This window comes from Sylvia atricapilla, chromosome 1, assembly GCF_009819655.1.
Source record: "Sylvia atricapilla isolate bSylAtr1 chromosome 1, bSylAtr1.pri, whole genome shotgun sequence".
NCBI classification, from domain to species: domain Eukaryota; kingdom Metazoa; phylum Chordata; class Aves; order Passeriformes; family Sylviidae; genus Sylvia; species Sylvia atricapilla.
In genome coordinates, this window is record NC_089140.1 from 120,217,990 (window position 1) to 120,243,070 (window position 25,081).

Genomic DNA, 25,081 nt, shown 5'->3' on the forward strand with positions numbered 1-25,081 from the left:
AAAAGCTCCAAACTTTGTTTGAATAATACATTATCTGTCCTCAGAAAGTTTAGAAAATAATTTGCAAGAGAAAATGAGAAAAGTAATTACATGCCAGCCAGCATCTCTCACTCTCAGACAAAGACACACACACACTAACACGCAGATCTCTCTCTTTCATCTCATGGTCAGTACTGGCTTCTATGGAGGAGGGGTAAGGGTCTCCTAGACCGTAACAAACATGAAGCAGGTTTCTCAGAAACAGCTCTGTGGGCCACCCAGAACTACAGGCCTGAAGTTGTTTTTAAAATACTCATGATTTTGCAAGTTGTTTTTTAAATATTCAGCCATAACATGGCATAGAGCCGCTATCCTGTCTTAGCTGAGCAAACACAAAAATGAGAATCACTACAAAACATGCGAGATTTACTGCCTTATGTTGGCTGGCTACATAGCTTAAAAATGTGATAAAAGCTGTAAATTGCAGGTCAAAGGTCTATTTTGCAAAGAGCTCTGACCCACATTAAAGCTGGGAATCCCAGTCAGCATCAGAAGGCGGCCGGACCCTGCTGGGACCAGGGCGCGCTCCAGGCGCGGGGCGCGCCCTGTGCCGCCACAGGCATGGGGTAAGGTCCTCCCCCGTGTATTGGCCACAGAAGCCCATTTGCTTTCCTAGCTCAGTCTCCTTGCCATGGGCTATGTCTATCATCAGGGTACAATGTATGTGGCAGAAGTTTAGTGTAGCTCTCTTGGGAAAGCCTTAGACGGCCAGATGGGCTATTTAAACTCAAGGTTTCTTCCGTTTGCTTACAGTGTTTAAAAATCCTTGGCAAACTCCTCCTTGTTGTCCTAGTAACTGCTTAGCCACCCAGCACAATATTTTTATACTGTATAATAATAACCAAATACCTTAACATTTACTTTTTTACAGTTGAGTTCCCAAGCCAATCAGATAGTTATTGTCTATCACCACAGCCTTGGTAACTAAAACAATGCCAGTGCTCATCACAGGTCTAGCACCCTTCCAGTGGCAGGGTACTCGGGTGGAGGGTAAAAACCATGCTTTTTATCACAGTCAAAGGAGACTCAAATAAGACATTTGCAAATGGAGTTCTTCCCTTGCTGTTTCCCCCAGCCGTTCTCCACTCCATTTATCCTCACTGTACAATCCTTATAACTGTGCCAATATAGGAACAACGGCCCATTCCCAAAGCCATTAGTCATGTAAGTGGTCTTTCAACATCTATGAAGCAACTTATATGAAAAACAGCTTAAGGAACACACTTGTTAAATAAAGTTGGGGGAGGGAAGTGGGGTGATTGGTGGCAGAACCGCCTGAGTCCTCTTCTCACCCTCTCCCCTATGTACCCTCCCTTATAGAGATTATAAATTACTGACAAACAAAAATTCAATTACCAGAATAAACTTAGCAAGGAGTCACAGGCAGCAGTTCTTATAATTTTTATAAGCTGGCAGCCTCTCCCCCCACTATTGTTTGGTGACTAATGACGCTGTAATTTTAGCAGGGTCAGGAAAAGCGCTGGGTTTAATTGGCTGCACACGCACCGCGAGGCAGCGTCTCTACATCGCGGGGAGAAGAACCAGAATTAACTCCAAAGCTTTGGAGCGCGAGGTAACCCCAGTCAGGGAACACGAGCAGGACAACTGCAAGGCCACTAGGAAATCCCCTTTGCCGCAGGCAAGAATGCCAGCAGGGCCCCGAGCACGCTGTCATGTAACGCGCTCCGTTGTGGAGTAGGTTGTGGGATCCATTATCCCCATTTAGCAGCTCAGCAGCTGCACGAAGGAGATGAAGAACAGCCACTGCAGGCCATGACAAGGCTAAGGCTGCAGCCTGCCCATATACTGCTAGAGTGAAAAGGGAGAATAAACTCATTTTCCTCTCTGGAGGTTTCTGCACAAACAACTGAACAGCAGCAGCACTAACCCGCTCTTCTGTCATTTGAATCCATTTTGTCCTTAAATAATAGTTGAAATTATGAATAGGTTCTCCTTCCAAAATTAAATCAGGAAAGAGAAACAAATGTTCCTGTTTACTTTTAACAGTTGTTCAATCAAAAGGGAGAATTAAGCCAATTTGGAATTGTTTCAAATACAAAAGTTAACTTAATGAAAATATTATCAAGGCATATATTCTCATGTATAGTATAGACATATATTGTCAAACATTTAACTACAAGAAAGACCTGTTCAGCAATGTGATTCTTTTCTACTTAGCAACTACTGACTCCACCAGTCCTTTCATTTGAAATATTCTCCTTATTTCCATTCTTATGGTTGCTAAGGTTTCTGTAGACCAGTCCTTCCCTCACCCATATATTGTACTGATTATGAGCACAACAAAAAGGATATACACACCACAGGGACCCTCCAACTCTGACCTGTGGCTCTTCTGCCCTACCCAGACTGTCAATGATCCATTGACTTTCACAGGTGAGCAGCTCTCAGCTCAAGCACAGCACAGCTAGAGCAGAAGACAGAGTAAGATCCCCTCCTCCCTAAGCCCTGCAGACAATTCCATCATTAAATCAATGCTTCTGATCCATTTCTTATCAGAGCTTCCCAACTGGGTCATCTTTAATATACTTCTTTTTGCAGAATATGTTAAGATCCTTGCCTCTCAAACTATACAGCTGAAATTCTTTCCAAGATCTTACTGTTCCATCTCCTGACAACTGTCACCCTTTGCTGAGCTTGACAATTCTGATCTTATAAATATCTTGCATATAGCAGAACAATAAAAGCAATACCCTTAATGGCAGACTCTATGCAATCTATTGACAGGCTCCTAGCTTTACACTATTAATGCCAGCATTCACATTACTTACAGCATTCACTTAAGATTTTCCAAGCACTCTCTAAGTTATCCTATGCTGCTCCCTCTTTCCTCCCACTGTTGAATGAGTTTCTCATAGACATCTGCAAAACTATTTCCCTGTCCTGCCTAAAATCCCTTTTTATTGACATCCCTCTGCTCAATATCTTACAAAAAACACCTTTAGATCTGTTAGATAACCAGTATGGGGTACCAACTGTTTATTATACACAAACAGTGTCAGCTTTATTGTTTTACTAGGATCTTCTAGCTTGCATGTTTAATTTTAGCCTCCAACTTCTATGGGGACTATATTTTTATTTACCTGTAGAAGTTAACACAACAGGATCCCAATATATGACTGTGGCATGAAGGCACTTCTGCAATAGAAGTTACAGGCAGCACAGACATGATTTTTCAACAACACTATTTCCGAATGACCATGAATTATCAGTTCCTTAAAAGCTGAAATGCTGATTCGGAAGTTCATTTTAGCCGCTGCTGGCAAGTATTTTGAGCTCTCTCCTACAGAGATGTAGGATTTTTTGGGGGAGAGAGGTGGGTGTGGAGCTGTGTTTGTTGTCTGAGTTTTTTGTGTAGCTGCCTGCAGAAAGCAAAACCACTAACCTTGTTTGGTTACATTTACTTGGCTGAGGAGAAGATCATCACTATTCAGCACATAGATGAAAATCCATGTGCTACTCTGGTCCTGTCCCTCTTGCTTTTCAGAATATACTATAAGTCAGCAGTATTTGAGATGTCAGATGGCCACTTCTGCCCTATGGAGCTACTCAACATGTAGCTCAAAAGGAGATTAAAAAAAATGCCACAAAAAACATCTCTCTTGTGTCTGAGCAAAGGACTCAGATCTATATATCCTTAAAGCTGTGGAACAAAAGCAAAATCTTACTCACTTAGTCTCTGAAAGCACTTCTGTCTCAAGACATTTCATGGAGTGTTTACTTGGTGGCACACAGTTTAGACTGAGCTTGGTGGCACACAGTTTAGACTGAGCTTGATATTATACAAAGGTGCTAAATTTATAAAAAACTGTAGTCCCTTTCTGTGACTGATGTCTTATTTCAACAATTCCAAAATCCACAACACACCCAATATCTACTGCCAAGTCAGGTGTGAAAAGGCAGTAGACATCCCAAATTAGCTATTTCTAGTAAACAAAGATTTTATAAAATATCCATCAAGTGGTGAACAATTCTGAACCAGGCACATTCAGTGACCTCTCAATACAGAAGAGGGAAAATGAATCGGGAGAACAAGGTGGAAAGACATTAAGTAAACTAAACAGGAAAGTACAGCTACAAAATATAATTGATAATAATAGCCTGCATATACAAAGACTTTCAGCTTCTAAACAGACTTCAAAGAAATAGACTTCAATCATTACTTAGCTACCTCCACAGCTGCAGTAGGTATTTTTATCTTCTCCCTCCTCGAACACGCTCAGGTGTCAAATTATATTTGGCACTTCCTAAATTCATAATCCTGTCACGTTTTACAGGACTAGCTTTGTCTCATTCACTATTTGCTAAACTACTGCTATTCAGAGATACATTTCTTACTGTAATAACACTAGAACACTTCAATATTTAAAATTTAATGAAGCAAGGGATCTTCCAAACTGCTGAGAGCTGGCCTGTTGCTCTCTCAGCAAAGGCAATCATCATTTCATCTCCAACTGCAATAAAACCAGAGTTAAGTGCTCAAGCAAACACTCATTTTTATTCTAGGAATATAACAAAACAAGGAGGAAAAAGCCCCACCATAGCATTAGCTATATCTAATTCATGGTAATATCTGTTTATACAGACCTTGCATCTGGTAGCTATAGGGAGCCTGTCCAGGTTGAGGTGTGCTAAAGCTGGCACCGTAGCTTAGAAATCCTGTCTGTCCAGGTGACTGTGACTGTGCCAATCCACCTTCTGTCTTGATGCCTGCCCACAATGCACCTAAATCAGTTAGTGACAGCAAATCTATTTGTTCATATTCAAACAGGGATGGAAAATAAAATCACTTAATTAACAGCCATTTTAACATATACCTACTATTGCCTGAGAGAACAAATACTGAGAGCATGCATAAATTAATAGGGTAAGGGCAGTTTAAAAGCACTCTGAAAACTGAAGTTCACCAGGGAGAGGCTAAATTCAAAACTGTGTTTCCAATAACTGCAAAAAAAATTTATACATGAACAGGAAGTTGCATTATTCCTTTTTTCCTTTCCTTTGCCAGAGGCAAACTTTTCCATATATTCATGACATTACACAGAGGTAGATTAGCAACTTTATATGAATTTAATGAAGCATAGCATAGCCAAGCTCTCCTGCCATCTACCCATTAACGACATAACTGAGAATTGCATTGTATATTATTCCTACATGAAAATTACACAGCTCCAGGAATGGTTTTTTTAAAGAATTAGAAGTGGAAAAAGAGAACTAGAGTATTAAGTGCAATGATGATTTTTCAAAGGTAATTAAAAACTAATTCAGTTCTTAACAAATAAGCACCTAGGAGACAGGACCTATTCCTGAAGCAAGCTCCTGAACTGGGAAAAACATAGCAGAGTCATTAATCTGCACTGACAGAGAAATCCATTACACACCACATTACTCTCTCATTTCTAAATTTAGTTATAAAAGAATCCAAAGTCTGATCAATGAATGACTTGCTGCCCAGTTTCAGTGATTCTTCCCTCAATTTGTAAGGCAATGAGCAAGGAAATATCAGCAAGCAAAATACTGAGGAAATGCACACAATTCAGCCTCTGTCTCTTAGTTTTAATTACAAGGTTGTCCCAACATGAACTACCATTTAAAAATAATTATAGTCAAAGTAATAGAAAAGTGATACAATATTCTTAGGTTTCACTGTGGCAGTCAGTGATACCTCATTGTTCAGAAACCAACAATATTTGAACTGAATTAACTAAGTGTGAATTAGTAACATTCCTTTGAAAATTACTGTTAATCTAAGTCCATTTCCTAGTTGGATTTTCTTTAGACAATATTCAACAATGTTTCAAGGTAGGAGGCTCAGAAGTTACTTTGTTGGCAAAACTTTAATATCTCCCTATATACAAATGGCAGCATATTTTCTACCATCTAAGTAGAAAAGTAATTATTTTTCAATTGCTGTCATTAACTAACCTTAATTCCTTCTGCCAGACCTTCTAACTGCTGAACTAAACCTTTTTGCTTGTTTTTCCCTGATACTTACTTGATTCTTCTGTTTCACGTTACAATTAAGCAGTTCAAATGATGAATCCTGACACCTCATTTCCAAGGGGAAATTCCTGCTATGGATGGTTTGGTATCAACAATCCCTATTTGTTATCTGTTTAAGGACTTCTGAAATGCTGATTAAATATGGCTCAGAGAAAGTTTAACTAAATCAAGCATTAAATTTCTAGTCTAAGTTTCCTTTAACAGCCTGATCCAACTCTCCATCTCAGACAGAGCAAGAGGAGATGATCAAAAGCAACAGCAGCAGGATGCCACTTGAGTGAAGACAACTTGGCACTTGCCCTTTTGCAAACCTCCATGCTATGAAGAGCCTTTCATCTCCTGGGACTTACTCTCACACTTGCTCTCATCCAGAAAGCCTTCACTCATCAAACCTTGATGCTCCCTTCTCCCAAGTCTAATGTACCCAAGGAAGTGGGAAGGGGCAGTGACACAAGAGGACAGCTAGGATCTGGGAAGTAAAAAAGTTGGTAAGCAAAGCCTTTGCTAGATGCTGGTGCTGGAGCAGGCAGGAGGAAAGAGCTTCAGGAAATTCTCCAGCCTCCTCGGGGGCTTTGCAGATGAAGCAGAGCCAGGAGCCCCAGGGCAGCAGCTGTCAATGGCATTCCCCTCCGCCCCCCTTCCTGCCTGCATGGCTGCACGGCTGTGGAGGTGGGGAACTGGAAAAATGAAGAGCCTACAGTTGAGACAGCACCTTCCCAAACTCCACTCTAGAGAGAAAACTTAAAGCAGGCTGATACAGGAACTCACAAGTACTCTTTCTTCCAGTAAACCCAGAGAAAAGAAACAAAACAAAAGGGGCCTCAACTCAGTTTTTCCTTTCACATAGTCATAAGTCTTCTCTCTTTATGCTGCTGTGAGATTTCTGCCTGGATGAAAGAAAGGCAAGACAGAGGGTACACGGGGTCTAAACTGCAGATCGAAGAGTAGAATTTTGGCCCTAAGCAAGGCTTCAGTACCTGCCTATTGCAAATGAGTGTCCTAATGCTCCCAAATTTCATTTGGGAGCACAGATTACATGGCATGCCTTAAGGGTGCAAAAATATATGTTAAGTCCCCAAACTTTTTAATAGTTATTCGCTTTTAAATATTACTCTTATAAAATACATCAGCAAGGAGCACCTTAGCACCACCCACAAGGCACAAGTCTGAAAAGAATAAAACACATAAAAATCCTCTTGGCTCAGGAGCTGAGGATTTCAGTGGTCAAAAGTAGCTCTGCAGTGTAAAACATTGCAAATTTATCTGAAATCCTAGGCATGGGGGATGGACTAGGCAAAAAACCAAACCAAAACAAAAGAGTAGGCAAGCATGTTAACCCCCACAAGCAGTTGCCAAGTAAAGCAACTCTCAATTACAGCTCCGACGACAGTGAGACAGCTAAACTCAAGTAGTGAAATCAAGGCCTGGCTGAAGTCAGTGGGAATTTTAGAGTTGACTTCAGTGAGGTCATGTTTAATCCAGAGGAACCAAGCAAAAAACCAAAAAAAAGTCAGGGGGCTGTTGGGGCTGCCCAAGCCTATCAGTAAGCCAAGTATTAACATGAAGTGTCCACAGGAGAAACAGGTCAACAAAAGCAGGGTGGGGAAAAGGTTATCATCCCACCTGATCCAGATGGAATTAGCAGACAAGCTCTCATCACCAACAGGAGCTCTTGTGTGTGTGTGTGTATGTCTGTGCATGTGTCCGAGACTCTCCATCTTATAGTGTAAGTTTAAAATACGTGCATTCAAACTGAAACTGAAATATCCAATTTGTACTTAAAAACCTATTTTAAGGTAAGGGGAAAAATAACGTATTTCTTTTACCGAGCGTTCACCATAATCTGCCATAGGATATACTTGAGATCCAGTGGATTTTCACCCTGCAGGCTTCAAGATGAGAGATTCACCAGTTTTGCACTTAAAACTTCTAACAGTTTTAAAGTGAACAGCTTGTATGGTGAGTTCTGTCCTTTTGGTATAAAACTTACATTATGTGAACGTATTTTTACAAATATACTGCTCAAAGCATATGGATTGTATATTTTTAATGTATTCCCCCTGAGAAATATAAGACCTATTTTCTAATAATGCATCCTTGCTGCTGCACTGCTATGTGGTCTGCCAGCAGACAGTCTGGCAGGAAAATGGTCTCACCCATGGCAGCTTGTTTTTAAATTAAATTTTTTTGGAAATATTTGCTACTTAGTACTATCTCCTTCATCAGGCAGACAGAGCTTTAGTGGCAATTTACCTCAATTTTCACCTCCAGGGAGTTTTAAAACATTGCAAAGCGAGATTTTTTTTTTAATGAAAGCATTTTTGAGTCACAGTTTTTTTGCCTGCTGAAAATCAGCACAGTCTCACAGATTCATCTGGGTCCTAGTAATGTGTATCAGCTGAAATTCAGACTTTTGCATCCTGATGTAACCCCATGCACTGCTGGGAAGCAGAGCCATGAGCAAGTCTCCAGGGGCTGGGCCTGTGTTATGGAAGCCCCAAAATCTCTTTTCCCATTTCACTGCTGTATTTTTGATGCCACCAACAAAAAAACCTAATGAATCTCTTCTCCTGATCCCAAAATGGGTTCATCTTCTTGGGTATCTTTGCATCTCTTTAATACATAAATGAAGCATCACTCATTCCAAGGTGGGAAAATTAACAGCCTTCCACAAGAAATGCTCTGGAGCACGGCTGCCCACTAAGCGCTAACCGAAGGGTCACGCAATCTTGATCTAAAAAACCCCATTTACCTCGGGGATAAAAGAGCCTGGCGGAGATTTCTTACCATAGGAAGGGATTCCGTAGGGCTGGCCGGGCTGGGGGTAGGTGGCGTAGGCTGTGGCTTGCTGCATTCCCGCTGTAAACTGTGTCTGCCCATACGCAGCCATCGTTTGGGAGGACGGGGTAGGGAGAATATGTGGGTAGGGTCTGCTATTGATTACAAATGACAGAAAATAGGACAGACACTGCGTTAGACAGACATGCCTGCACTTATTTTTAGCCTTAGTATAATCCTGCCGCTTCATTAACACACAATCATAGGCTGTGCTACACAACAGAAACTTTAAGAGACAAAACAATAAGAAATCAATAATAAAAGAATAAGTGAAATAAGAACTTTACAAATATTTTTCAAATACATTCTTAGCATTTTTAAAAAAAATAATCTTTTTTTCCCTAGAAGCTGCTGCGGTTTAAATTATGGCTTAACAGATGGACTCAATTATTATTTTAAATGAGGTTAAAATCTGCCTATTCCAGTTATTATTATTACTACTACTATTATTATTTTAAAAAGATATCATACTTGGAAGGGTAAATCTGTGGTGGGGAGAACTGGTGTGTTTGTCTTGGGCTGAAACCACTGCTTCCAATTGCTGCACCAAGGAGAAAAGAAAGCATACAGAAGTGTAAATACACACACCAAAGATAAATATTATTTTTCCTAATAGAATTTCAGAGTATTAACAAGATTTTAATTAAATTCAAATATCACTGATACCTTAGATAGAAAATCATATTTTATGAGGAACTATATAGGAATGCTTAACATTAAAATCTTGATTGCAAATCTCAAATACTAAATTGCCCCTTTGTACAATTCCTGAGCCATAGTTTATTCGTTGGTTGCACACAGGCAACATTTTCAATGCAAACAACCTATTTCCTGATAGAAACATTTCCCTTCATATTTTCAAAGGATTGTTGATATCTCAAGTGCAACATTTTATTAACTTTTAGAATTTTTAGGACCTACATTTTATGAAGGAGTTTTATGCATGCCTCAATTGAAAACATATGGCCCACATCAGAGCACGCGCCTCTTTTTTAAAGAAAATAATTTCTAATACATGCCTTGTATTACCTTATTACACTTCTATTTTCTCCCACCTTATCTGCTGTCTAAAATGTTTTCAGCCCTTCAAATCAGTATCGCATGAGGATGTCCAGGGTGCAGATGCTGTTGGTGAAACATGCAAGCGGAGGAGGCTGTACTGAGAGCCCCTCCCTGGGCAGCGCTGCTGACACGGAGCCTCCCACCAACACAGCTCATTTCTCTCTGCATTTCTGGGTGCTGCTCAGAGCGTGGCAGCTCTGCTGGCCTCCTCTGCTCGAGGCAGTATTTCTGGGAGCCCTTGCCTCTCTGGTTACTGTCTGGGTGTCACTTCTCCTCTAGGTCCCAAGGTGGGCTTGGAGACCTTTGCCAGGAAAGGGTCACCGGCGGGTTATGAGACTACTGTAAAATCAGACAGCCCGAGAAACAACAGGCCTTATTGCTAAGTGCTTGGAAATAAACAAGGCATGCGTAATTACTCCTCACCAGCTACCCCCTTCCTGGCCAGCTACAGGGAAAATCCATCATCTTTACACTCTGGGAAGGAAGCAGGGAGCCTCTTTCTGGGCCCTCTACACTCGATCATTTTTCTTTTCTGTGGCCTATGGGGCTGCAGATATGCCAAATGTCCAACCTTTACTCAGATCACCACAGATGTACGTAGCTACTATTAGGTACACAACATTTTCTTCTTTCAGAGAATTAAAATACCTCAGAAAACTTTCTTTGGGCTTTCAGGCTTGATGCTTTCATATTCAACAGCCTGTGCAGAAAATGGAGGCTGTGACACGACCAGGGAAGGGCTGGCTACCAGGAGTCTGACTGGTTGAGAGATGTCAAATTTTGCTACTACGGAAATGTAATCCCGCAATATATTATTAGAGCCTTTTCTGATTTGATTTGCACCATAAAACCAGCGGGCCAGAAATACCACAGGCAGTCCACACCTTAGGTTGTTCTCACAGTGCCTGTATCCTGTATGCCAGAAGCTAAAATGCATTCGGCTTCCTCTAAGAAAACAAGCCTGACAAAAGAATGAATACTTTGGTAATAATAAATTACAATAAATGAGGAAGGCCTACCCCTCAATTAGAATAATAATCACAGAGACATGTGTGTTTACTTACAGAAAACAAAAAGTAATTACTCTGGGCCAGAATACTCCCCAGTGAGACTCCCACCAAAGACACCAATGGACATTAATAAGCCTGATACTGTAATGCTCCTTCCTTGAGGAAAACTCCTGCTGACTTAGACTAAAATGAACAGAAATAGGCATAAGCTGGAAAGTACAAAAGGCTTTTTAAGAAAGGTGCACAGGTTTAGACCACGTGGGATAACAAGATAATAAATGAAAAAAATGCTGAGCTTGAAACTTCTGTTTATTCCTTACCTGATCCTGAGAAATTGTCTAAAGACCCGTCTGTGGTAGTAGTAGCGATCTCACTGCTGTTCATTGGTTCTGTTTTAACTATAGAAATATAAACAGAAGATATTCTATATGCTCCTAATATTTTTGCAGGCGCATGCACACACACTCACTACAAACACAAACTCAATAAAACAAAAATCTGCCAAAAACATTCTAAATCATGGCTATCAGTATTTTGCATTTTATGTATCTGTGTATACAAACAATGCAAAACACTGGCAGCTATGATTTACACATAAATATAAGATGATCAAGAGGGTTATTCCTGTCCCCAAGGAATAAGAGCCACTGTAACAAACCAGAAGTCCCCATGCAACTCCCTGCACCTGTCCTGATTCCTCTTAATCCTACAGACCCAACAATAAGGATCCACATTTAGATCAGGTCACACAGCATTTACAGGCTTGAAAGACAGAAAATTGAATAAGACAAAAAGAGAAATAATTTTTGAATGGTTTTTGCTGAGGGCTGTTCAAATTTTGTTTCCAATTAAATAAATTTTTCAGAGGAAAATTAAGAATTTGTGATGAAGTAAAACACTTTTCTTGTGGTAGATTTCTCCTCTCAAAATGAAAAGCAACTTTATACTCAACAACCCCGAATAAAAAAAGAGGGTTAAAAATAAAAAAAAAGACAATCCTCACCAAATACTTCAAAGAATGCTTTTACATTTTATCCCTCTGTACCCACAATATAAGACAGCTGTCTGAGAGTAAAAAAGAAAGAGACCAACAGACTATTGCCTGGGTCATGCTGATTCATAATTAATAATCAATTAATGACTTTAAATAAAACCTCAAGTAAATAAACCATTTCCCTTTCTATCAGTCTAGTGCAAAGTCTGTAATGTTAAGATCAGGACAGTATCCTGATCCAAAGAGCAAGGATGGGGCTGACTTGGCATGTATGCAAAACAGGCTCCAATAGCTACTCCCTATACATACACATGTGTGTTCAGGAATTACAACCATCACTAGCAGAAACCTTTGGTACCAAGTTTGGAAGGGATAAGGCAGAGGGACTTCCCTCTTTTCACACAAGACTTTGCCTTCCATCGCCAGTCCACATTCTTATTTCTGCATTTCTGTTTCTTACACCAAGCCTCTTCCATGGGATTTGTAAAAAATCTCTCAAGATTTTACTAATCATCCATTATTTTCTTTTGACCCTCATGCAGGACTTTGGTCTGCTAATTTGGGAGGTCAGTGCTTAGCTGCATACAAAACTCTGCTGTGTCTACATTAACAAGCAATGCAGTCCACTTAGGGAAGTGAAATGGTTGAGGCAGAAGGCCCAGTGTCCAGAGGCTAGGCATTTCTGAGAGCAGCTATTCAGCTTGAGAACATTAGCTGCACTTCTGCAAAGCAGCTTTTTTGAAACAAGTGAAGTCCAAGACACTCCCTAAGGGGAATTAATGTGGTAAGAAAAGGTGGCCACGAGATTCACTCCAATAATGCGCTCATGATCTGAACCACGACTCTAATACAAAGGTATTTCTTAAAGACACAGCATGTAAGTTATTCTCCATCCATTTAATGACTAAGTACTGGAAGTCTAACACACAGACACAATGAAATATTTATTGCAAAGTGTCTATCCCAAGTAATTTTTCAGAAACTACCATATATGCCCTAAAATGCTGTCTTTAGAAAAAGCCACAACCTTAATGAACCTTTTTGTCACAGATAGTCAGGAATTTAATAAAGATGAATAGGTACTGAAAAACTCTCCATTCCCCAAGCACTTTCATCAAAATGCCTGAAAATTACTGCATCCTTCTTTCTATCAGCCTAAGCACATTTAAGAGGATGAAATCTTGCTATACAAAGAAATAAACTGAGAATAGCCATGAGTTTACCTGTTGGAAATATTTACATGTACCCTTACTGCAAAGAAAGGTCTCTTGTGTGTCCAAGGCAGAATGGATTGCAAAGGAGTATATTTAACCCCAGAATCACAGGGAAAGAGAACTGCAAAAGGACTGCCTAAAAATACAAGTCTCACAGTCTATCCCAGCAGCACATAAGTCATCCATATCTATGATGAGAGACATATGGAGCTGTCCAAGGAATCTAGGCTTTGGAGGAGCACAGATCTGGCTCAGCCACATGCTGCTTACGGGTGCTCTGGATTTCAACTCTTCCCATTTTCCATGACAATTAACATTTCTGTGACGGGTCCTAAGCTTTCACAGGATGACACTGGGAAATGAGTGGGAATATTGCCACAGCTAGACAACACACATTGCAAGCTTGCCAGTAACAGCCAAGACCATGCTCACTTGTGGCAGAAACTGTGGAAAGTGACACAGGAGAAGTTCCCCTTTCTGCTGCTCCTTTATCAAAATTGACCTTTACAAAGGTGCAGAATCATCAGACTTGAATTCTAGAGACAAACTCTGATTTAGCAATGTACTACTGAGTGCCACCCAAACCACTCTTGTAATAGATTATCAACAAGAAGTTTAGGAAGCAGACCAATGTCGTCTTAATCTGCTGCAAAAAGCCAGTGTTTATCTAGAACTACTGATTTAGATTTGGTTTATATATCAAGGAGCTTAAGAAATTATGTCAATAAAGAGATTTTTTTTCTCCTTATTTTTTGCTTCTAGTCATTTCTGAGATTCTAAAAAGACAAAAAGAAACTGTAAGAAAATACCCAGAACAGTAGAAAAAATAGGAGTAGCAGATAACAGCACAAATGTTAACTTAGAGAAAAAAAGGAAAAAAATCAGAGAATCACAACTGCTGATCTAATATTATATAGATTGCTAAGATTTTTTTCTAAAGGAACTCAGAGACTGCAAGTGCAATGTGCCCTGTTTTGTCAGCTGTATAGCAAAACGTGCTTTAAAAATGACTTACATGGCAGTTTCTATTCTATTGAGAGAGAGAACTTCAGATCAGAACCCACAAGTTCATGTGGTTCATTGGCCAAGTAACAACTTTCTGAGTTCAACAGCTTGTCATGAAGTTCCTGGTATATATATCAGTAAAGTGTGTTATGAGGAATGAGATGCTGGCTATTGTAAATATGGATTTTGAGAGCTAGTATTTGGCTACTCCTAACATAGAAATTGTAGGAATACCTCATAAAGATTTGCACCTTCCAGCATGCAAACAGTAAAGTTTTAAAATATCTTTTAAATATTGCTTTTATTACATTAAATACATATAAAGCTTGATCTACTGAACTCATCTTTGTTGACAGCTATGTCATGTACATTAAATCAGAACAGAAATATTGCAAACATGCCTATCATTAAATTAGTTTTAATTTTGCAGTTTTCAGATTGAAGTAACACTATGATGTTATATTCTTTGTGTTTTACACAAAAGTGGGCAAAATGAAATGATTCCTGGCTAACAGCTCTCAGCGTTCATGGGTTACAAGAGACTAAACAAAGTAAGTGTGGTGGTTAGTTTGTTTATACACATACATAAAAACATAATCTCTTGCCCTATTTTGGCTGGTCTCATCTTCAAATAATAGCAGTAATTAAATACCATGTAAATCTTGATTAAGTACTTTATGTATCAACTGCTATTCACACAGTTTTGCTTGACACTATCCTCCTGCTGTACTCACTATAGAAGCCCAAAGTTCACCTGGAAGCATAAAGATAATTTTTACTAACAACAAGACAAAAATTCTACCCTGAACCCCTAAGCTGATGATATTTTCCATTATTTTATTCAAGCAGTCCTCTGTTTGTAGTGAAGAATTTTGCAATTATAAAAAGGTTACAGGTTACTCAATTATACTACTTCCTATCCAGGATATTATTCTCTCTTTCTATCACAGAATATCAAATCATCAGCTTCTGACCATGAAGCCTGATAAACCTACTTGTTACTGCTTCTCAAAGCAGAGAACTCTTCCTGAATCTCATTGTCTGGAAACTACCAGAAGGTAATTTCCAGCCTAAATTTTTGTGTGGTTTTCAAAGAAAGTCCCTGCTCAAAGCAGCACATTCTAGTTCAAGCCCAGACTGTTCCCTGCTTTCCCCTTCTCTGATGTGAGAGGCTTCAAAACTTCTCCAGTGTTTGGGCTGTGGCTAATACTTAGGCTTTACCACATATACTCCCATGACCCTCATCCTCCTCTTATATTATGCATTTCAGGTGAAAGAGCTTTAACATCCTCATACTTCCTCATCTAGCAGTAAAAACCTTAAATTTACAAAGAAATGGTGTCACTGCTACAGTGCAAAATCAGAAAGAAAATTCAAAAACATCTGGATAGAGACAAGGGTGGACAGTATTCATAGCAGCTAAGCAAGATTCAGCTTGGAGGTTTATCTGACAAGTACAGTCATGGGTTAAAATTCATTGCAGTTGGGAGATGAGAGTATTTTTGTCAAACTAAGGTTCTTATCCCTTCACACTCACATGCCCAATTACACCAAATGTCTGTATCTCAAATGGAGGCAGCATATATCCCAAACCAATCCTTTTAGAAGCGTCATAGACTATTCTATTTCCTTTTATTCTTTTCCTCTTTTCAGTTGGGATTCTGACCATGCACATGTTTAACAATTTGCAGCGGTCATGAATATTATTCACATTCTTTAACCAAAGCCAGACAAAATAGCTACAAAACATCACAGACCTGGCCATTAAGGGGAAAGAAGGTTGTCTTTACTACCTTCTGGGAACATGGAGGTCTTCAAGTGAATGGGAAAGCAGCATGGGGAAGTCAAGCCTGCTCTGCCATTTAGGTGTAAAAACCACAAGACTATCACATGAATACAGAAGCACAATGACAAAGAAGGTGGGACTTTTCATAAATGGGAAATATGCTCTACGTTTGGCCAGTGTCTGAACTCCAGGACTGACAGACTTAAAGCCAAATTCACCTAGACAAAGCAGGATAGTGCTAGCTTCCATTCCCCTCTGGCCAGCACCAGCAGCAGCAAATTCCCTAGCTTGTTTCATCAAACCTGGTACACAGGTACTTCACTCACTGACCAGGGGTCAAAAGACATGGCCAACCCTGAAGTGTAACCACGTTTCGTGCTTTTTTTATCTACTTGGGGCAAGCAAAATCCATCAGAAGATTATAAAATGCAAATGCTAAATCATCAAGCCACAAGTCTGAAATTGCTAAGGCTCTTCAAATACTACCCTGTTAAGGGGTGGTCTTTGACTAAGATGTTCTACTTCTGCTCCTTCTGCAGGTGCACAGTGACAGCCGGGGCTGGATTTCCTTCTCATCTGTATTACTGGCCAGACGTATAACACATGGCATTTCACATGACATTTTTGTAAGGAATCACAATGGTACACACATGTGTACCAGGCTGGTCCCACTGGAAAGACACCACCCCTAGAATGATGTGTTGTGGATAGTTTTCAGTAAAGAAGTAGACATCCTCACAGGTCCTTGAAACCCATGTGCACTACTGTGCACAGGGAGCTCTGGGACCCTCAGACACACTCAGAGAGTGCTCTCACACTACCACACTTCATCCAAGTCTGAAACAGCATGTGCTGTGAACATCTCTGAGAAGTTTTCAAAAATAGATTATATTAAAATAATGGTGCTTCTAAGATTTATTTTTTAAGTAATTTGTAATTTGGAGTTTTTTTGTTTACCTCAAATGCCTGTAGGAACCAGTATTTTTATAAACTTATCACTTAAATGAGGTCCTTTCTTTCAGGAAAAACTTACAGAGGAAACTGAAATAGAGACTCTTTCAAAAATGGATGCACATACATATAGAAAAGACAGTAAGTACATAAATATTTATTAGCCAGTCTCCTCCCCAAGGCCTTGCAACAGGAGTTGCTCGACTGAGTCAGCAGAGAAGTGGACAAGTCATTTCACTGGCCAAGTGCCTATGAAAGAGGAATAATAGAGCATTATGCTACATGTGCTCAGGACAGAAAGCCTCTTGGTGAAGCAGGAGAATAAAAGCACAGGTAAGACAAAGAGTCTGGAAGGAAGCCAATGTAATACAGCAGGGGAAAAAAAGGTGAAGAGCAGGGAAGAAAGGATAGTCCAAGTCAGCCCCTTGCCTTCACATAAATCGACTGCATCTGATTTTTATCCTCTAGAAGTGACATCAGGTGGAAGATTCTTATTAGCCTCTACAGACCCCCAGCTTGCTTTTGGGAGCCCAGGACCTCTGCAGTTTTTGCCTCTGGCCAAACAACAGTCCTCTTGTACACTTCTGGGATGAGTAAAGAAGTCAACATCCACAACTCTTGATGCTAATACCCTACTGAAAAGCAAATATTATATCTACCTTTAGTATGCTATTATTTCAGGATGTCTAAATATGGAGGTATCAATTACAAGTTTCATACCATCTAACTCCTTATTGCAAACACAAGTACAGAAATTTCAGCACATATAATTAGCAGGAACTCAGTAATGAGTAATTAATTAAAAGGTACCAAAATCCAACCAGAATCACCAAAAGAAGCTGATTTCTAATTGTCTGATCACCATCACCTACCACAACTTTGCATCTCAAAGCACACAAGAATATTAAAAATGTAAAAAAATAGAAATAAATAAAAAATCACTCACTGCCCATGTGAATTGCTTAAATGCAAGATTGAAAGACTATTCTGAGTGCTACAAAATATTGCTAGAATTGCAAAAAATATCATTTATAGAAATAACATTTACTTAGAGAAATCTACCTCACATGCCATAACAACAACCAGCTCTGACAACCCTCTCTATAGATTTTAACATCTTACTCCCCCATTACTTTAGGAAATACTGAAAACAATTTTTTCTTCATTCTGTAATACTGTAACTTAACAGCAAACATACCACACAGTGCTTTTTGAAACCCTGAAGATGGATTTATGTTCACCAGACTTAAAACAACCTTTTTAATGGCCACAAATCAGATAGTCTCGTAGTAGAGAGCTTTGACTGCCTTTGTGTCAGATCTCATTCTCATGTTGCAGCAGGTACTCAAAGAGTGAGAATAATTTTTTTCCAAAGGATTTTTGATGTCCAACTCCCTTTGAAGCCTCCCTTTCTATGTATCTTTGAAAATCTGATCTTCAGTTTGTTATCCATTTCCCTTCCCACTTGATATGACAATGCTTTCCCTCCTTCCTTCTTGAACACTCAAATAAAAGGGCAGTAGCAGGTCTGTATTCCTTAAATGAATGAAGAGTAGTTGCTCAGAAAATAACAGCTCCTTCTCCCAGTCCTCATCTATTCTTTTCCATTCCAGTTGCATAAAACATCATCATGATGGGCCACAGGCTTCTGTTTCTCACTCTACGCCATCCATCAGGTTTGATTTACACTCTTAAGATAAAAGTAAAGATCTCCATAGGCAGAAACTGGATGCAGTTGTCTGCCATGGAAAACAGATTTCCCACTCCTTTCAAATTTACTGATTACTCACGGCCTTTCCCCTTGAAAGGGTATCTACCAAAGTGGGCACTGTGTTGGAATGGCCACCAGCTGTCTGATAAAACTTAATGAATGGCAATTTTATGAGCTTCTGTTGTTATTGTTCCCTTAACTCCTTCAGTATCAACTCGCCATGGCAGTTCACTGACAAAGGAAGATTAGAGATAAGGCAAAACTATGAACATTTTGATGTCTACTCCAATCATTTTTTTAAGAGATTTTCTTAGGAAATTTGTACAGGGACATAATTTTTTATGGTGTCCAGCACCTGCTCTTTTCTACAATAGAGGATATGTTGTGAAAATACTTTTAAAGAGAACGCAAAAACCTCAAATACTATAGTATTTGTATAATTAGCATCACCTTGGCATACTAGGATAAGTTTTTCTGAGTGCCAGACATTTTAGTTCTCTGCATTTGATCCTGGGAAATTTCTGTCTGGTCAAGGTCTATAATTTCCTTGTTACTTCCCCATCAGTGAAGACTATGCTGCCTGGCCAAGAGAAGATTTTTTTCTCTGTCGAAGTGAAATTAAGCACACAAAGAGTTATTATATATAAGCTGCATGTAGAGACCAAATTCAGACTCAGTCGCACAACTAAATCCCCATTCAGTGCTTTGAAAACTTACAGCTAAGTGTGAAGCTAAAAATATTAGCTAACAAAGTGACCTATCTTCCAACCACATCCTCTTGCAGAAAAACATCAATAGAAGACAAGTCTGAAAATGTGCCTTAGAGGAATTAATGAACATTTGTTTGAAATGCAGCCATTTCACTTTGGGACAGGTATTTTTTTCTCCTTCTCCTTTTTTCTTCCCCTCCCCTCATCTAGAGAACATATCCTGTGCTTCAGGGTATGGAAACCTGTCAAAATCACACCCATAGTCAAATCAAATTTAACATATCTTTACAAGATATTTATAACATGCAAATACCTAGACGCCCTGCTTCTCAGTCACGTGAAGATCTCTTATGCTAGAGAAGGAGGGCTCTTTCACATTAGTGAGAATGTGTGCATGGCAACTACAAGCTGGTTTCACAGACTGTATTAGACACGTGAAGATTCAGCAACCCACATCTCCACTCCATGTGCAACAAACAAACCACACTGAAGCATCTAGAAAGAGGTGTTTGGTGAGTCCTTACAACTGCATCCTTACAGTCAGCCACTTGTGTCTCAGCAGGATTCTGCTTCAGTTCTCAGAAAAAATAATTCTACTTCACCCTTCATTAAAATAATAGAAAACTATTGCTTCATTCACTCCACTCTTTCTTAAGACTCTTTAGCAGCTCAAAGAGCCTAACAAAACATTTTCTCAAGATAAAACAGATTAGCAGTAAAAATTCCACCTTCAGGTCCTTAGGCAACTGCTTCACTCACAAATTTTGTCTCTTGGCACATATCTCATTCAGAAATAAATTATTCTACTAGTTTCTTTGAAAACCTTTCCCTTTGTCACTTAAGAGCAATCAGAGACAGGAATTTTCAACTTAGAGAGCTTAGAGCAGAACGGCCAAGCACAAGCTATCTCTCAGGACACTTTTGGAGCAACATCCGAAATCGCATGCGGAGTGCCCACGCCTGCAGCACCCAAACCTGCGGGGCTCTGTGTGCTAGGGCTGAGCAACCAGTCTGCAGTGCTGAGGAGGGTCATGTCACCTGAGGGAAAAGGGCAAACAAAAGAAAACCATTTGGCTTCATCTCAGGAGGCAAACATGTATTGCAAGTTAGAACCTTCTGGGTAGAATTCACTCCAAATTCTTTTAAACTGGAAAGTTCTAGTGTCAGATAAGTAAGTTACCACGATTCAAATAACTTTCTTCAATAAACTCTGATACCTACCTAGAAGTTGAGATATTATTTCCGAAATTATTTTCTACCTGAGGCCAGTGTATTAACAAATAGACACAACATACACCTCGCTTCCTGACAAAGTAATAATAAGCATTTCTCAGAGTGTATGCACACAGCACTACCTGTCAAATAAAAAGTCAAGTCAGATGATGAACATCTTTCAATGTTTCAAGGAACAGCCCCTATTTTTGTGCTACAAAAGAACAAATTATTCAAATTATATAAAAGGTAGAAAAACTCATGAAGTTTACAACAAAGGCTTCTGTGAGTTAAAGGACTTTTAATCTGAAAGGGCAATTTTATCCTGTACCAAAAGTGGCACATACCTGCTAATATGCTATAAAAATATAATAACATACTTGTGTATTTTAAAGGAAGAAGACTCATTTATGGACATAAACTATTTTCCTGCTTAAACTACATGAGCACAGCAAGCATTTTATTTATACTTTACAAAGGTATTTTTTTCAAATGGCTTAATATTTGATTGAAGCAATACTTTTACAGCAATAGCAAAAAGTAAATTACACACAAGTCTAGCACAAGTTCCTGTTAATCTGATAACCCATAAACTGTCCCCACTACCAAGGACTCTAATTACAATGAATAACAGAGATATTTGGGGAATTGAGGGGGGGACAACATCTGTTTGATTGACATGTGCCTTTCCTGGAAAAATGCGACACATGTCCATAATCCTAAAGAGTCTGACAGCACTACTACAACCCAGTTCTCAGGAAAAAAAAAAAAAAAAAAAAAAAAAAAAAAAAAGGCCTATCTTTGCTACAACAGCTGTAGCAGTTTACCTATACATTTATACTGAAGAGTAATACTGAATCTGTGTTGACTCTCTTTTCTAGTAATGTGTAGTCTCTGTTCACACAGCCAGTCAAATTTCATGTATGATCTTTCCCACTATTGCCATAGAAATGGCACAGGAAAGAGCATTTTTTGCTGCTTGTTGTATAAAACCTTCTGTGTTTCATTATACATATTATTATAGGTATTATAGATGTATTATATTACTGGCAAAGCTGTTAGGTTGTTCTGTTGTTAGTATTCTACTGAGAACAAACATAACTTATCAACTGCCTGACTGCTTCTTGAGAAATAGGTATCAGTTTACCCCATTGAATTACTACACCTGTTTGAATTTTGGCCACTCCATCAGAGCAGCAAGCTAGCCTGAGGAACTTTCAACACTCAGTTTTATTAGCCTACTTGACAAAATTCTCATAGCCTTAGGAGCTTGCAAAAAGTGAGAACACGAATACCAAAATAGCAAAAAAAGCTATCTCATCATTAAACTTATCAAACTCATCAAATTCTTTTATCATTAAACTTCCTTTTCAGTTTTTGACTTATTTTAACATTTCAGCTCTGCTACTACCCACTCAGTCCATTCAAACTCCATGAAAGAAACATAAACCTGTAATGAAAACTATTGCTGAAACTTGATAATAGTAACCACTGATAAACACTGAACATTGCCTTTATGTACCATATGAATAAACACAGAACACCTAAAATAGTAAAACATTATATAGCCTGCTGACCATAGGAACACCAAAGACACAAGGAGAAAAAACAAATCATGAAACACTAAAAAAAAAAAAAAAAAAAAAAAAAAAAGGCTGGCTCACCTTCTGTGCCATTGGGTGTCATGGAATTATTATTTATATGGGAGTTATCAAGTTTTGGACCACTGGGGGATTCACTACTACCACTTAGTCGTCTATGTGGGCTGGCTAGATCCTGCATTTCCATAGACCTGAAAACAAGATGCAACTAGTTTTAGTGACATAAGTCAACATGGATTACCGAGGAACTGCCTTTATGAGATGCAGCCTGCTATTTATCAGCATCCCAGAAACACTTAGTAAAAAATTAACTACTTCTCCCAACTTGATCTTTTCCAGTGCTTAACTCATGTTGTAGCCCCACACGACTGGCCAGCTACTGTAATTATTTTTGCAGCTTGCAATTAAACAAAACTTAGATTCCAAGCACTGCCCTTTAAAAATTGATGTAATCATGGATTTTTAAAATATATACAAAGATGGAATCACCAACATATGAAGACATATGCTCTCTTAAAAACAAATTAACACTCTGCTTTCTCAAGATTTACCACTCAGTGGCAATATAATGGGACTCCAAAACAAATAAAACACTCAAAGCAATTGTGGAAACCTATCATCTACTGACAGGGAATGAGATATTCCTGATGTACGCGTTTACTCTGGCAAACTACTTAATTGTTCCTCTGTTTCCTTTGAAACAAATGCAGCATTAAAACATTATTATGTCTGCTCACTTGTTTTCTTTGTGGATTACATAAAGCGTGCCCAATTGGAAAGGGATATGACCGACATACAGTGACTCCATACAGGCGTTAGTGTGCCTCAGCACTCTGCTGTACCTCAGCAGCTGTCGCTTGGCCAAAATGAGAAAAGAGCAATTCCCATCTAAAGCAAAAATTAAATGTTTAAGCATCACAAAAGCAGCTGAATATTTAAGATCTGTGCTTTCAGTAGCCTTATATTAAAAGGCCATCGGTCATCACCACCATGACACATCCCTTGGTTGATGTTGGGGCTTATGACTGCAGTATTTTATCCTTCTGTTCCTTTATACCTAAAAACGTTTGATATTGTTATTTGACGTGCTCATATTAAGTAATTGCTCCCAGTAGAAACTTCATAGGTTACTGTGCCCCAAGGCATTTGAACCAGTAATTTTTCAGTTTAAAAGAAATGCTAAGGCTCTTTTAAAGACTATTAAAATTATATATAAAATTACTCCTGCAGCAATGGTAAAAATATCCTAAGTGTCATTTCAGGTACGAAGCTTTTGTATTTTAACCGAAATTTTTTCACAGCTTCTAAACATAGATCCTTCACTTAATATTTCTCTACCTAAAACAATCTACACAAAAAGAAGAAGCTGGTATTGCAACGAGTTCAAAATGCTAGCATCGAATATAAACTCAATCAGTTTAGTGAAAAAGTTACATGGTTACATGGTGCTCATGGTTTACAGACTTGGTTGCACACACTTAAAAGCTACGCTCCCAACACTTACTTATCTGCTTAATGTGAGAAACAAGAATAAATATTTTACTTATCACTTGAAGTTAAAAAAAAAAAACAACAAAAACAATAGAAGGCTTGCAAAAAATTAGCAATTTTCAGTCAAATCCTTACCTGCAGCTTGAGGAAACAGCAACATCTGAACTGGTTTGAGACTTCTGCACCTGTAAACCAGGGAAACAAACAGAAGCTTCTATTACTCCACTTGACTATGAGGCCTTAATTTAAAGAAAGGATATCACTACGGATGACAATTCTGTCCTTTAAACCCAAAGGGAGAGGAGGAGGGCGCGGTGCCCCTGAAAGGCATATTGTCTTTAAATTGAAGGCTTAACTGTTGTTTCCCCGGCAGGTCTCTCTCCCTCCTCCCCGCGCCAGGGGACGGCAGCCAAGTGACGGGATAGTGATTCATCAGGGGCCCGTGACAGCTGCAGAGGGGCTCACTCCTCCCTCCCCCGGCACGGCCCGGCTCTGCCCTGCACCCCGCAAAGGTAACCCCGCCGCGCCAGCTGCTCCTGCCCCCAGCCCCTCAGCATCCTCCGCTGCTCTGCCTCTTCTCATCCCTCCTTTCTCCCTCGGGCTCGACAGATCCTTGCCCTCATCACACCGGTTTTCTTCTTCTTTTGCTCTTGGCCATCCTTCCTCTGCGCCTGGGCCACAGGGAACCCCCCAAGTCAAGCCCACCCCAAAGGCAAACTGGAGATGCTGATGTTATTTTTGGGGGGAGGGGTAGAGAATAACAAGGGGGAAAGCCTACCGATAGTAAAGACCTTCGCTATATAGCCAACAGCCTTACAGGACCATCTCTAAAAGAAGACCATCTCCAGCCAGGTCAAATTAAAATAAAAACTCCACGCATTATTGCACAGTTCTTACTCCTAAAAATTCCAGTTGTTAACGAGATTTCTAATAAAATTACTTAAAATGAGACTTCTGGGTAAATAAATGGGAGGAAGCTGTAGCATTTACCTGTGAGGTCACTCATGAAGAAAAGGAATCTTTTTTCCACTGGGAAGCCCACCGATAATTTTTGACTTTAATAAAATTATGCCTTTTGTAACTCAGGTGAGTGATAGTTTCCATATTCCATCAGAAAAATACTGTTGCTTTACTGACAAACTCCAGCCAGTAACAATCATCACCAGGTGATAAAATTCAGGTGGAAATACACTGCTAGGCACTGTTAGTTAAAAGCACACGAAAGCTTCTCTGGGCAAGGTCTATATGCTCTTAATGTCTGCACTGAGGATCTTTCTTGTGCGTTTCCACTCAACCTGAACCGACATCTCTTAAATGATCACAGAGCAAAGACAAGGGAGATGAGGCATTTTAAGTGCCATAAAAATCATCCGAGCAAATCCTACTTATGTGTCTGTAGGGTGGGTTTTTTGTTATTTTTAATCACAGACAGAATT

The 25,081-nt window shown here is 39.4% G+C and overlaps 1 protein-coding gene across 2 annotated transcripts in view; it reads right to left on the reverse strand.

The window, feature by feature from the left end:
• Positions 1-23,867, reverse strand: part of EYA1 (EYA transcriptional coactivator and phosphatase 1) — an 83,212-nt gene extending 59,345 nt beyond the window's left edge. The window contains exons 1-7 of one of the 2 annotated variants that reach the window (XM_066332264.1): positions 23,781-23,867; positions 22,218-22,345; positions 20,317-20,379; positions 11,291-11,368; positions 9,370-9,439; positions 8,848-8,993; positions 4,645-4,782 (exon numbers count right to left, since the gene is read on the reverse strand). In XM_066332264.1, coding sequence (XP_066188361.1) covers positions 4,645-4,782; positions 8,848-8,993; positions 9,370-9,439; positions 11,291-11,368; positions 20,317-20,379; positions 22,218-22,341 — 619 coding nt within the window. In that variant the 5' untranslated portion in view covers positions 22,342-22,345; positions 23,781-23,867. The remainder of the gene's footprint in view (positions 1-4,644; positions 4,783-8,847; positions 8,994-9,369; positions 9,440-11,290; positions 11,369-20,316; positions 20,380-22,217; positions 22,346-23,780) is intronic. The other variant, XM_066332272.1, reaches the window with a different exon arrangement.
• Positions 23,868-25,081: the final 1,214 nt, after the last annotated feature.